Source organism: Porites lutea, chromosome 2, assembly GCF_958299795.1.
Source record: "Porites lutea chromosome 2, jaPorLute2.1, whole genome shotgun sequence".
NCBI lineage: Eukaryota > Metazoa > Cnidaria > Anthozoa > Scleractinia > Poritidae > Porites > Porites lutea.
The window spans coordinates 28,614,406-28,628,599 of record NC_133202.1 but is presented as its reverse complement, the minus strand read 5'-3'; the positions used below and the strand labels follow the sequence as shown (position 1 = coordinate 28,628,599).

The window sequence follows — 14,194 nt, the reverse complement described above, 5'->3', positions numbered from 1 at the left end:
TCATCTGTTCGGACTTCCTAGCTGAAAGTCTAGTGATCCGAAAATTATAGGGATCAAAAATTACCCTTTCCAAAATTTCAGAAAGAAAAAAGGCTCCCGAAAATTCTAGGTGACCTTTTTACGGTAAAAATCGGTTAAAAATGGGCAATTATACCATTTTTTAGATGTTCGAAAATCCTAGGAGAGGCAGGCAAGCAAGAAATTTTACAAGTGAATGTTCCGAAGATTCCAGATCTCAAATCGTCTTCCGAACAGATATTTTCCGAAAATTGATGTTGGGTGTCCCTGCCTTGTCAGGACTGACGGTCTTGACTCAAGGAAGTAATAAATGTAAAAGAGAAAATTGGTCCGATATGACTACCGTTTGGTGTGTTTCTTTTGGTCGAAATACACACATTAGATTACCATCTCATCTCACATTTATTTGGTCTTTTAAGGTGGCGAATTTGGCAGATGGCTATGCGCATGCGTCGATTAATTGTTTTTTAAAGGGTCTTTAAATGGCTATGAATTATGACTCGCTATTAAGACATCAATTTCTTATGCATAAGTCACCAATTTTTTTAGTCTTAGAAAAAATGAACTTTTATAGAACAAGTATAAAGGCTTACATTCATCCAGATGTCAATATGCCACCATACTATATCATACTATATCAACTTAGCTATCCTGGCAAAGACGACTGACTCACCTCGTGCATATATGAATATATAACTAACCAACAAATACTACAACCTATGTGTTTCTCAAGAGGGTGAGGGAGTGGAGTTGTTTCCCAGTTATACAACAACAACAAATGCTTTATTTGCATGACCATAAAGGAATTACAGTATTGCAAAAGCTATTAGTCTAAATTTAAGAACTAATTCAACTAATTAGTAGGTGCACAACGTTACAAAACGTTACAGTTCTCATTCATTCATTCATTGATATTAATTTGGTTCTTAATTCAAAGCATTGCGATATAAATGTGCGACCACCTCTCGTAAGTGATTGTGACCACTTTTCATAGTTTTCCATCATTTTTAACCTCTTGTAAGCGACTGCTTGACGCACGTGCATGGTTTTCTTTGTTCAGTGTATATACTACACCACTTAGGGTATAATTCTCTGCCCAGCTGATAGTACAGCTGATAGTAGATGTGTCGGGACCTCTTCTCGAAGGAGATCACTTTCCCTAAGCGACCACTAAATCTTCTCACTTTAGGTGGTTGCTTAAGGGAGGTTCGTCTGTGATCAGTTACGTCGGCATGGTGCTAAGTTGCGCAGTATCACCATGATGGCTTTCCCAACGTGTCGCATCTTCCAGCAGTAAATCAAAGGATTTAGAGAGGAATTGAGGAACACCAATGTGAAAGTATAAAGTCGCAAATGTATCACCAAGGCCGTGCTCTCTCCAGCGCGTTTTATGATAGTCATTACGCACAGTCTTGGTACATAGCAAGCCACAAATACAAGATACAGGTAAAATGTACCAGTTGCAGATTTTCTCAGTTTCGCCGCATTCGCTTCGTTCTCAGTCTGTTCCTGAGTTACCTGTATTCGCTGGGTGAGTATTTGAGTTTTGTGGCGACGTACAAGGAGATATATCTTTAAATAAAACGAAGCTGTAGCTAAATAACAAACGCTTTCCATAGGCACTGAAATGAAAAATTCGATTTGCGGACGCAGGCTAAAAATCAAGGCAAGAATTGCACTGAGGAGCCAATTTGAGACCACTACAGCCAAAACACGCTTATAGGTTACGAGTTCCTGGTATCTAAGATGAAGATAAATGGATAGAAATCTGTCCGCAGCTAGGGCCACAACACCGAAAAATGAAACATAAGAGAGAAATTTTCCTGTGATATAAACAATCTGCAATGTGATCTCCGAGGTCAAAGTTTGAGTTTTTCCTTGTATAATCATCACAAGATATACGACGTACGAAGGCTGAGCCAGTAGACCGACGCCAAGATCAGTAACAGCAAGATTCAGGAGTAGCATTTTGAGAGTCTTTGACAAATGCGATGTTCTTCTCAGCGCAAGGATTGTCAGAGTGTTCAAGGTGATGGTAGTATAGGATAAAAAGGAGTTTAACACACAGTTAATTATCAGCGGCGTTTGCATCATTTTGTAGTATAGAACTTATACCCAGGTACCTTAATTCGGATGTATTGTGTATTTTTTTTCTCAATAGATTGCCTTTTAGCTCTCCTGCAATAGATAGACGAGTTTGTTCCGACCAACAGCTTATGTTTTATTTTTTCATGACATAAGATGATTAGTAACTTTACACAAGCGCGTATTTTGATTGGTCGATTAAGCGTTTACTAATTTAATTGCCTTTATGTGTACGCTTGACGAATTGAAGCTGTGCGCGCGCTTAGTTAGAACAACAACCCTGAAGAGTTTGAAATATTGACTTTTTCGAAATTTAATTTTTCAGAAATACACAATAAAAGAGGAGAAACAGAAAGGGGAAACTAGTAACAAAGTTAAGAAGAATTTTTGCGGGCAGTTCCCTGAAACGTATGGTAGAAAAAGAGAAACAGAAGCGAAAAAGCAGGAGTGACTACTTACAAAAACTAACTTTTTCAGGACATCAACATGACACTTGATGGAACAGCTGTTTGGAGCTGTTCTTTAATGGGTTATATCGACAGCTGTCTTGCTTTTAGGGGCATCCACCGACGGTTTTCTCCTCTAGAAATGCATTCTAGAAATGCTTTAAAAATTGGATCTGTTCGGTCATCCTAGGGGAACTTGAATCTTTGCGAAATTACAAGGGCTTGAGTATTACTTTCCCAAAAATTTTAGATGCAATTTGACGAATTACGAAAGTGAGTTATTTTCTGATTCCTCTCCATCGCTTTTTTTAATCCGACAATTTTAGGTTTCCTTTTTTTCTACAAAATATAACCTTACTTAGGAAGTGAAAAGTGAAAATTAAACTTCAGAAAATCGTAAGGAATTTATTACATAAGCTTCGAAAATTCTACATGAATGGAACAGTCACCTAAAAAGTTTTAGCCGTCCGCAAGTAATAAAAAACTCTAGGTAATATTTGCTTCTCCGAACAGTCGTTGGGTGCCCCTGTTGTTTTTATTTGCTGTCGTTGAAAACTGTTGCGCAATAATGCGTGTTTCCTTGACACCTTTTAGTAAAATGGGAAATCAAAAAATTCTTGACTGAAAAGGTAACAACTTTTTCAACGCAAAAAGTAACAATCCAAAATTAGCTTTATCCGAATTGCCACAAGCCTCTGTTTCAAAGTGAGGCTAAGTGCGTTTTGAAAGTGAGAATTTTTTAGGAACCTTGATTAAAACCTCTTACAAATCGAGGGTGAGTGAGATGTTTTTGAGACATAAATATTATAGACCCTATAACTAGGGTACTTGAACACTAAAAACTCGCATTCGGTGGTAAAACACTTTTTTTTATGGCATGAAGGGTGAAGTTTCACAGGAAAGGCTTAAAAACGGGGTAAGTATGACGTCACGTTGTCATAGTAGCAAAAATTCTGGATCTCAACGATCTTTCTTAACAGAGACGGTCATTTGCATTGTCGGACGTAGAAGAAGAGTATGGGCTACCGTTTTATTTCTGAGTGTAATCATGCACAGGAAATTAAGTCATACATGTCAATGTTTTTGTTTTTCTGGTTTGGTAAGGGAAGCCAATAGAGCACGAAAGTAAGCAAAGATTATGGTTTGCACTAAGGTATAGTGAGTTAGGCGAATATAGGTTTGTATCGATGTATAATGATTAGGGTTAAGTTTTTAGAAAATCCATATAAATACTCTAAAACTATGGCTGTTGGTACCGATTGCTCTTTTAGTGTTGTGCTTAAGAGATAAATTTAGTGAACCGTGATCAAGGCTTCCTGACTATCTTTACTTTAGCATGCCTGCTTAAATGCTAGGATTTTCTTAACTAAGGTTTTCTTTGATGTGTAGGGTGCATTAAGGTATCCCAACTCCTCCTGAGCTATAGAAATTAAACTCTACCGCATCACGCATCAAGAAAGCTCGGACGAACTGCACATTGACTTTAGTCCCTCCCCCTCTCCTGCGCAGAGGTCTCTTTGTGTCGAAGGAAGGCTGGGGAGAGAAAAAAACAAAGCGCGCGTGGGACGATGAGAAAGGGAAAGAGAGGAAGAGAGACCTTTTCCCTCTTCCCATCGTACCACGCGCGCTTGCTATTTTTTTTTTATTATTGCTATATTTCTTATTGGGATACCAAATAGCAGCCTCTGCGGAGGAGAGCGAGTCCCTCCCAGGATTCACCCGCAAAGTTTATTTCTTTTCCCCAGGCTTCTATCGTTTCAAGAAACAAAGAAAGAGAATCTCGGAACCAGTCTACAGATGCTCAAAGAAGAAATCGCAAAAGGTTATAAACCCTTTAACTAACTATGAAACAGGTTTTTCCTTTGTATAGAAATTTGCTTTTTTAATTCGAACCATCACGGGAGGTATTTGTTTCTAAATACGAAATATATTCATATCATATCCTAACTACACGAGTTAACTATATGAAACGTTTACTGTCCAACAAATAACACGAATATACGTCTAGACGGCGTTCAAGTTTACAAACTTGTAGAACAGAACATTTTTACCCAAAAGCCAGCTTACTTGCATTTGGCTTGTATCTTAACCATTCTATGTGAAGAATCAAAAACTAGTCGAGTAAAACGGCTCAAAGAAACCTGACTGAAGCCTTTTTCTATCGTGGCTGTGACTGTTCATGGTTGCCTTGGAAACAATAATACGATCCAAGAGATCTTACCGTAGAAAAATAGTCCCCAGTCTTTCTTTCAATGGTTCTATTACACATGCAAGGAACTATCCAGCAGATCCTTTTGCTTAATGTGTTTCTAGATTAGTGTTATCATTTTTAGTCTTTGCGAATACTTTGGAATAGTACCAAAGTAATTGTCTCATTTTATAGCCAAAGCAAATTTAGGAATTTTTTATGCGAATTTATGATCCAGTTTTGAGTTCGCCTTGACAGCTGAATAAAAGCACAGTAGACGCATGTTAACAGGGTTAGCCTCAATCTGAAGTAAATAGAAGAGCTGTTCACAGCCCTGTTTATTGTTTATTTTAAAATTTCTGGCACCCTCCTGCCGGTATTGTGAATATTTTCAGTAAATGCCATGCCAAGGCTAGCCCTTTAACAATGCGTCATCGGTGTTTACATTCAGCGAAAGTCGAAAGGGGACTACCGTTAACTGCCACTTAGAAGCCCTTCCCTGGTCATTGGCCCACTTATTTGTAAACAAAACAAAAAAATCCCGATTTTTCAGCATTGCAATTAGAGAGGTTTAGCTTCTGAGAAGAGGAAGACTACGGGTACTAGATTTTTTTGAGTACTGTTAACGAACAACCAGCGTCATCTCGGCGGGAAAACGTGATAGCCGTCGAGTTTTAGCGAGAATGTCGTAGCGGCGGGAACAAGTTATCAAACGTAAGAAGTTTTATCATTTTGCTATCGGGAGAGGGCTTAACCACCTTCAGTATAGAGTGTTTTCATATGACGTAATGGCGGCCATATTGATGTCCCAAAACCATGAAACGGCGGCCATGTTGGTGTCCCAAGTAAATCATGTGGGAGTTGAACTCTTTTCTTATGCAAAAACTTTCTTTTGTTCCGATGAATTTGCATAGATGATGGCCAGGTGAGTGAAAATCCTCTATAAATAACCGTACTAACTTTTTTGGTGAAAAAAATAAAATAAAATAAAATGAAGCTTTCCGGGATGTCATTTTTTAAAATCTCCTACTCGTACTCGTCCTCAAATCTAAAGCTCTCTGTTGTTTGTTTTGAAGCCCCTTTTCTATTCCAAGCCCCCCCCCCCCCCCCCCGGATATAAGCCCCTCTGTTTATAAACCCTCCTAAAACCCCTTACGAAGATTTATCAGCACAGGGCTTACAGGTGGCAGTTTAGTATTGGGTTAAAGTTTCAACGAAAGGCATGCATATATCTCAACTAAAAGAACACTCCCCGGATTTAAGTGAAAAGAAATTTGTCGAAAACTCGGTCTTAAATACTGAAAATTCCTGCCATAAAACGGGTTTTAGGTACACTGACAATATAGAGTACGAAAGCGTTTAAAAATTGGGGCGAACCTAAAACGGTTTAGCTGGGGGGAGCATCTCCCACTTTTTATGGTTATCTCTTCACCAGCGTGTATTAGACATAATTGGTAGCATTCTTGGATATCTTAAGATTAATTTACAAAACGTTCACCAAAAAGGAATGATTTTTGGTATTTTCTTTCGCTTTCAATACAGTTGCGTCCTATTAAGTCCTTGTGCGGATGTTGTGTATCTGTTTGGCACACTTCCAGGTAATCTTTATTACCCAAAACGCACCATGTGACAATAAATATAAGTTGGACCCCTGACACGCCCTTCTAGAAACAGTGCCTGGATGTTCATGAATGCGAAACGTTACGACTCTGGGAGCTGGGCTACTTGAGTAACGCTTTGTATAATAATAAAGATTTCGTTGTCTCTTTTTCTTGTTCCATTACAAAAATAAGATCTTTGAGGAGTACTCTCCGCATTCTCTGGCGAGGTACCTGAGCAAAGAAAAGCAAAAAAATTGTCAGGGACGATTGGCTGGCTAGCATTAAATTCCATTGGCCTTAAACCCCTTGGACACCTAATGAAGTTTACACGACAGAGTATTCCTTGTCGCTTTGGTTTCCCTTGTACACTGTAGATATACACTAACAGTGTAGAAGCAACAGGGAAAACTTCGTTGTATAAGCTTCATAAGGTGTCCGATGGGATCTTGTGCTTACCCGATTGACCACCGTGAGGTTTGGAGCGAGACTGGATCAGTGTTGAGTCGAATTGCACCACGGGACATTTTGGGGGATGCTCTAACTCCCTTCATTGGCTATTACAAAGTTTCGCAAGGAATTGGGTTACAATTGGTCCCCATAGCAACCTTATAATACATGGTACATTCAGGCCGGCAAGGAATAGCCAGTGCCAGGCTTTTTGGTATTGGGGACAGCGTAAAAATAAGACACACGCGCGTTCTGTGAAAAGGGGGCGGTGGCGTAAAAAATGGGAGAGAGCCGCCCTCTCTCTCCCCAGTCAGCGCGTTTTACGCGTCACGTTTTGCTGCACGACTGCACTATGTACTATCTTGTAGCCTGGAAAAGGGTAGCAAGTAAGGAGGAATAAAGCAGTGTCTTGGGATCATTACGGGGGTTGGTGGGCAGTTTTTCAGAATCTTTTACTGATCCCTTTTCTTACCTGTTTTCGAACATCGTTTTGGTTTCCAAGTACGCTGGAAGACGATGGCGATGCTGAGGTGGAAGACGAACCCTAAATGATAACACGAAACTCCATTGAAACAGGATTCTCAGGAAAACGAAACAACTACTGTACTTTTCAGAAAAGAGAAGTGGTAAGTGTTAAGTTTCTGTATCTTTGCAACAAATTGAAAAAGCGTTGTACGCTGCCTTTTAAATGCTTACCGGTGTTGAAGAAGACGAACTTCCCTCCAAAGCTTCATCTAATTTTCTCTTTTTTCTTGGCCCAATGGCGGCCAGCGCCGTTGAGTTAGCTGCTCGCTTCCGAATTAGTTCTTCTTCTTCTTGTTGTAACTGGAGTATAAGGATTTCAAAACGATTGATGACAAAAATAAACAAAAGTTAAAGGTACCATCATCTGGCTGAGAAACCTGGGGCCGACGGTACTCTTGCTTTACCCTTTTAACCCCCCCCCCCCCCCCCACCCCCACCCCCTCCATCAGTGCTCTGTTTTACGGGTATACACAGGGTTCGTAACCTTTTTTTAACAAAAATACCAAGGAGTTTCGAAGACACATTTCCCGTTTTTTAAGGACTCCATTCAGTGCAAAAAAGAGCCTTCAGTCTATGTCTTTTTTACTTCTTTCACAACATGAGCAATCTTATCCTGAACGTCTTCCTGTGTTTGTTCCTTCTCCTTTGGGTTGCATAAAATTAGCACCGAAATTCAAAGACTTTCCAGAACGGACTGAAATTTTCAAGGACTTTCAAGGTGCGTGCGAACCCTGAATATAAAAGCAAAGGAGTCAAACCAAAGATTTGAGGTCACAATTTGGAGCTGAACTCGGGATCTTTCGCACAGGAGGCCGCGCACTAACCTTCTGTGACAATCCTTGCTCCTCTCAAATATCACATAATATATATATTTAGCCAAGCCTAAAAGCGGAGCTCCCGATCTCATTACAACAATAGTGTAATGATAATAATAATAATAATGATATTGATGATGATGATGACAACCTTCTCTCAAAAATCACATATAACTACGAGGATCGTTCTTCTGTTTAAATCTTAAATCGGCAGTTCAAATATATATATTTTCCTAATATTCTTTCAAGTAGAAAGAACTCTTGGCTCCAGTTTCAGCAAAAAAAAAAAAAAAGAAAGAAGAAATTGTTGAAGCGACGTTAAAAGAAAGTTCTTAACCCACTTTCGATTTTGTTTCACGGCAACATTAAACACTCAAGGGAGAAACCGACTTCACAACAGACGTCACACCGACGTTACAGCTGAGGTCTTTTTGTTAATATCGGTAAAGAATTATACAGGTCAGGGAGAACTACACGAAACAACTTCATTCTGTTCCATGTGTGCGTGGAAGACGGTCATGCAGTACGTTCTGAACTCCGCAGTGCGTATTTTGTTTTATATAGACACTACCCACCTAGACTAGCCTCTGCTATTTGTGGGCAGTGAGAAAATAACATTGTAAATCTGAAGTAACCAATAAAATGAGATGAAATGAAATGAAGGAATTCTGTGTACCTGTTTTGCCTTCTCTTTAAGTCGCGCTTGCTCAGGATCTTCTTGCCTCGACCGGCTCTATTTAAAGAAACAACAGCTTTATGTTAGTTTTAACTGGTTTAGCAAACACTATTAAATACTTTATAGTCTTCAATAATATCTGGTGCTGAGGCCAAATCCGTAAACAACTGAAGTATTCATCAGGAATGTTGATTGTGAGGGAACCATGCAACATACTAGCCCAACGGGTCTTTCCACTTGTCCCGCCCGGGCGGCTGTCAGACGGAGAGCACTTTAGAAGCGCCTTGTGACTGTTCGTGAAAAAGACCAAATACATTGTAAGGCGAAGATTTGCTGGTCTGATAGAATACGTTTAATGCGAAAGTTCTACAAAGGATATATGTTAAGACCAGACTATCCACTGATACCCAACATGCAAATTAGCTGGATGTAGACGAGCCATCTAAACTATTTTAATAGTTTAAATGTTTAATTATTCCGAATGTAAGAAGGGAAGGATCGCATCGTTAAAATATACATAAACGTTAGAGTACTGAGACAACCAGACTTACCTTTGCAGCCCGCATTAAAATATCTCTTTCTCTAGCGTCTCGCTTTTTTCTCTCGACTTCATCTATCTGCTCAAAAACCCGCAGCTGAGACCGTATATCAACACCTACTTCATAAATTGGATCGTCCTGAAGTTACCAAAGCAAAAAGGAAAAAAAAATCGTCAATACAAATTTAGCAACATATACTGTAGAAATGTCAGCAGGGTTCTATCTAGGATTCATCGTATGTGGGAGAAGTCCATATTGGCCGAAGGCCACGAGCTTCCTCGGGGGGTCCTTTCCTCATCTACCAATGGAGAGCGTTAGATTCTATGTCGAGGACGACGAGAACGAGATTTTCTCGATACTAAGCAGCGCACGCGCGCGAACCAACGTCATTTTGGTGGGAAAATGTGAAAGCCATCGTCATTCTACAACGAATTTTAGCGAAAATGTCGTTGTGGCGAAAACAAGATGTTACGAAATTTATCATTTAGCGATCGGGAGAGGGCTTCATCTCCTTCAACGGAGATAAGCGTACTAACCTTTGTGGTGAAAAAAAGGGCAATGAAGCTTTTCGGCGTGCCTATTTTTAGAGGATAGGTGAGGAATCTTAAAATCAAATGTCGCCCTCGTCCTCGAATCTAAAGCTCTCCAATATGTACGAAAACCTGGAACGCGGAACATTCTACAACTCTTCACTGAATACAACGCCGGTAATTCAAGACTTCGCCCTTGTAAAACATTGGCTTTTAAAAAAGTCGACTTGTCGAATTGAGAGTATAAAGAGGATTAACGAGTGGATAATTGAACCGTCGGCATCTTGAGGAGTGGTGAGTAGACACAGTTTAGTATTTAGGGACTGGTCAAAAAGTATAGGGGGGGGGGTGGGCCGGAGCATTTGGAAATGTAGTTGATAAAAAACACATGAACCACCCCCTCCCTTCGGCACAAAAATGACTGACCCACCCCTAAAGCAAGGTTGGAAATTGCATGACCCACCCCCTAGTTAAAACATGGATGTTTGGTTTCCTCTAAGGCCATCCCCTTTTTTCTCTTCGTTTACCGTCGAATGCGTTTCCTGATATTGGGTCGGTTGGTCGGATTGAAAAAAAAAACTTCAAAAGAAAAATCACAAGAAGTCTCGGAATAGTAGGCCCTGGTACCCCAAGAAGACGTTAAAAGTTAACATTCACATATTTGGATTAACGAAATGTACAATATACTGTGAAAAATGTTCATGTTTTTGTTCTTGTTTTTCTCTGTGCTGTTACTATGCTCATATTTCAGATGAAAGGAATTATTTCAAGTGAAAAATGGTGTAACTAAGTCGTTACTTTTTTAAAAAAAATGCCAAAAATTTGGGTCGGTCGGACGACGGTAAAAGGAGAAAAAAAGAGGATGGCCTAACCTTGTTCTGTGCTTGACAAAATTTGTTGATACACTGCTACAACCAATATCAAAATCACAGAAATCATACCTTTTACTGAAAAGACAAATGTGAAAACCGAACATTCCTTGTTTCAATGGACATTATGAGTCTTGACACAAATATACAGCAAAACGAGGGTATATTGAAATTGTCTATCACAAAGCATATGAAAATTTCTACAAAGACAACCCATTCCTACACATTACGTGCCGGAAATTCTTAGATTAATCCTCAAAGAAAATTTCTTCCACTTCAATGGAAAGCACTACCTACAAAACCATGGAACTGTGATGGGCACAAAGACAGCAGTTTTGATTCCTTTGCCAATATTTTCATGACATATATTGAAACAACAACTCTAAGCAAAACTGTCTTTAGAACAACAGTTTGGAAATGCTACATACACGATATCTTTTCCCTATCGGACATGAGTAAACCAGACATCGAAGCCTGCATTGAACAAGCAAACTTACATCACCCAACTATTAAATTCATGGCCGAAACATTTGACACTGAGATGCAGGGTTTTTAGACACGGTTGTATACAAAGGCACAAGATTCAAGAAAAAAAATCTATCCTTGATGCAAAGACACATTTTAAACAAACGGAAACCTTCTTGCACACACATTTCACCTCGTGTCACCCTCCAAGTGTTAAAAAGGATTTGTCAAAGGAGAAGCCTTGAGAATCCTACGAAAAAACTCCTCAGAAACAACCTTTGAGGAAAATAAATCAAATTTAAAAAAAAAAAACGCTTGATGGACGGAGGCTACCCACAAACTTTGATAGAAGACCTACTATCAGAAATAAAATTTACAAAAACGAGTCTAAACTCCTAAAACAAAGGGTTCAAGGGATGTGCGGCCTGTCACCCGCTGCATTTTCTCGCACAACAGGTTTGTGACTTTTTTAGCAATTTAATTCCAGCTGCCTGTGTTTTATATAACAAGTGTGGTCAAGTGTCTCGTTAGTAGTTAGTGCTTATCTATGTAATAAAATAGGTTGACCCACCCCTAAGGGTAGCTGAAAATTGCACGACCCACCCCTTGCACGAGGCTCAAAACCTCATGACCCACCCCCTCTCTGCTCCAGCCCACCCCCTCCCCCCCCCCCCCCCCCCCCCCCTATACTTTTTGACCAGTCCCTTACGTGGGCAAACTAAGCAAGTGATAATCAGTTCGGGTCGAGAACGGATTCAAAACACCATCAGAAGAAGGAAATGGGGCAGGATTGAACATCAAGAGGCAAGCTTTAGACTGGGATCGACACGGATACGGGACGAGAAAAGGAAGATTCCCGCAGACCTGGAAGAGAACCATCCAGGAATAATGAGGTGTATCAAAATGTCATGGAACTACCCCAAAACCTCCGCCCAAAAACGCAATCGTTTCGTGTTTTGATCGATGCCCAATTCCTCCCTCGAAGAGCAAGAGGATTAGTCTACTCAAGTCTGCATGAGATCCAAGTTAAGATGTCAGTTAAGGGAGAGTTCATAGTTTATTTCAAATGATACACCGTACAAGTTGAATATGATGGCAGACAATCATGGACAACATTTACTTTAATAACTTGGCAACTGGGCAAACGAGGGCCCAATAACGATGTAATTATATATTAGCCTTCTACAAAGACGTTATTGTAAATGCCATTTGAGTGACAAGCCAAGGAAGCTCTGTGTAGAAGGCTATGAAAGAACATGCGCAGTAAAACTACATACCCTGTAAACTTCAAGTCGATGCAAACTAATTGTGGATATTTTTTCCAGAATGTTCCGTAGTCGCTCTTGAGTTGCGTGCGATACTAAACTGACCACGTCTTGCGAGACATCCGTTAAACCATGTTTTTTAGCTGTGAAACAAAACCACAAGGTCAGGTCAAGGAAATGGTTAACTTAGAAAGGCTGGGGATCACCCTTGGAGGTTTCTGTAGCATGAAGCACCTGGGAGGGTTTACGGTCAAGTCGCCCGAAAGTCATCTCGCCAAACACTGGAAATAGGTCACCCAAAATTTTACCATGCTCAACAATATCTTAAACTCCTACTACAAATTTATCGCGCTTGTTTCATCTCATCAATGCGTCAAGAAAAATATGTTACTGATTTATCGCCCTTGCTTCTTCTCATCGTGGCTTTAAGAACGAGATATATTAGATATATTACACATTTACAGCGTTTACTTCGTCTCGACGAAGTCTCCACATAGCATAAAGAAAGAGACATAAATCACATTTATCGCGTTTGGTTCGTCTCAACAAGGCTTAACGCACGCTGCTTTATTCAGTTTCTTTCTGTGTTTTACACATGCTAGAATAACTCAGAAAGAATACAAGAACACAAAAAATCCGCAAATGGACTCTTTAACATGGCAGCAACACGGTGGACCCAATATTATCACAGGACAACCGCTAATGTACATCTACTTTCACTTATGTACTTTTTTCGGATTCATGCCCCAAAGAAAAACGCGAATCATACTTTCTTAAAATCTGGATTTGGCTTGACTTGTGAATACACTCGGAGAGTGGAATCTGTAGGGCCACAATCCATTTTCAGATTTTAGTAAATGAACACAAATTCTATCTTTGGATTCAAGAATCAAGAAAAGATTCAAGAAAAATCTTGCATGCCCAAAAGACGAAATGTTTCTCGAAGTCTCACATTGGAAGATGAGAATGGTATTAAAACAATTAAACGATTACTAAACCAATAATGTTCAAGCTGAAAGAAATGAAGGTTTCAGTTTATACTTTCAAAAAGCCCACTTTCTTAGGAAACAAATAACTGAGAAAGACAAAGAAGAATGAAAGTTCAGAATACCACAATCTAAACAATAAAACTCAAACTGACCTAATAGGTCTAATTTGCGCTGAAGGGAAGGAACATTTAAAAAAGGTTCATCTTTACAGCTTCTTGTCTGGGAACTTAACAGATCAGAGTTGATAGCCAAAATTCGCTGACTCTCTTCCTGTTAAAAAAAAAATCAAAATGTCTTTAGAATGGACTAACCATAAATAAGTTTGTTCAAAGGATCCTACCAGGATAGAGGCAAACCAATTGGCTATAGACAAATCTTTGCTGATGTCATTGTTTACATTTTTGCTCCTTAGCATTTAAAGTAACCCATAGAAGGCATTGCCCTATTGCTGGTTTGCAGCCATTTTGGTGACTATGTTAGTAGTCTCCAATGCAGGCATGACGACACCCAAGGAACATCTCAATGGCAGGCTACCACGTTGGTTGACAAGAACAAAAGTGTTTCCCTCCTCTGTATGTAGGAACTAAACTGTTTTTTCATGCAAATTCTGCCAAAAAAATTTCCCAATTGCTTTTTCAACCAATATGGCCGCCTTATCATGAAGTTACAATATGAACCAAGAATATAAGAATTAAGTTCAAAAGTTGAAAGAGCTCGTTAACTTGAGCAGTTCTTT

At 39.6% G+C, this 14,194-nt stretch overlaps 1 protein-coding gene across 2 annotated transcripts in view; it reads right to left on the bottom strand.

Annotated features, from left to right (window-relative positions):
* Positions 1 to 6,026: 6,026 nt before the first annotated feature.
* LOC140928206 (transcription initiation factor TFIID subunit 4-like) overlaps positions 6,027 to 14,194 on the bottom strand; it is a 15,263-nt gene continuing 7,095 nt past the window's right edge. Inside the window, exons 5-11 of one of the 2 annotated variants that reach the window (XM_073377920.1) lie at positions 13,611 to 13,728; positions 12,482 to 12,612; positions 9,353 to 9,478; positions 8,802 to 8,858; positions 7,482 to 7,610; positions 7,258 to 7,329; positions 6,027 to 6,569 (exon numbers count right to left, since the gene is read on the bottom strand). In XM_073377920.1, coding sequence (XP_073234021.1) covers positions 6,459 to 6,569; positions 7,258 to 7,329; positions 7,482 to 7,610; positions 8,802 to 8,858; positions 9,353 to 9,478; positions 12,482 to 12,612; positions 13,611 to 13,728 — 744 coding nt within the window. In that variant the 3' untranslated portion in view covers positions 6,027 to 6,458. The remainder of the gene's footprint in view (positions 6,570 to 7,257; positions 7,330 to 7,481; positions 7,611 to 8,801; positions 8,859 to 9,352; positions 9,479 to 12,481; positions 12,613 to 13,610; positions 13,729 to 14,194) is intronic. The other variant, XM_073377919.1, reaches the window with a different exon arrangement.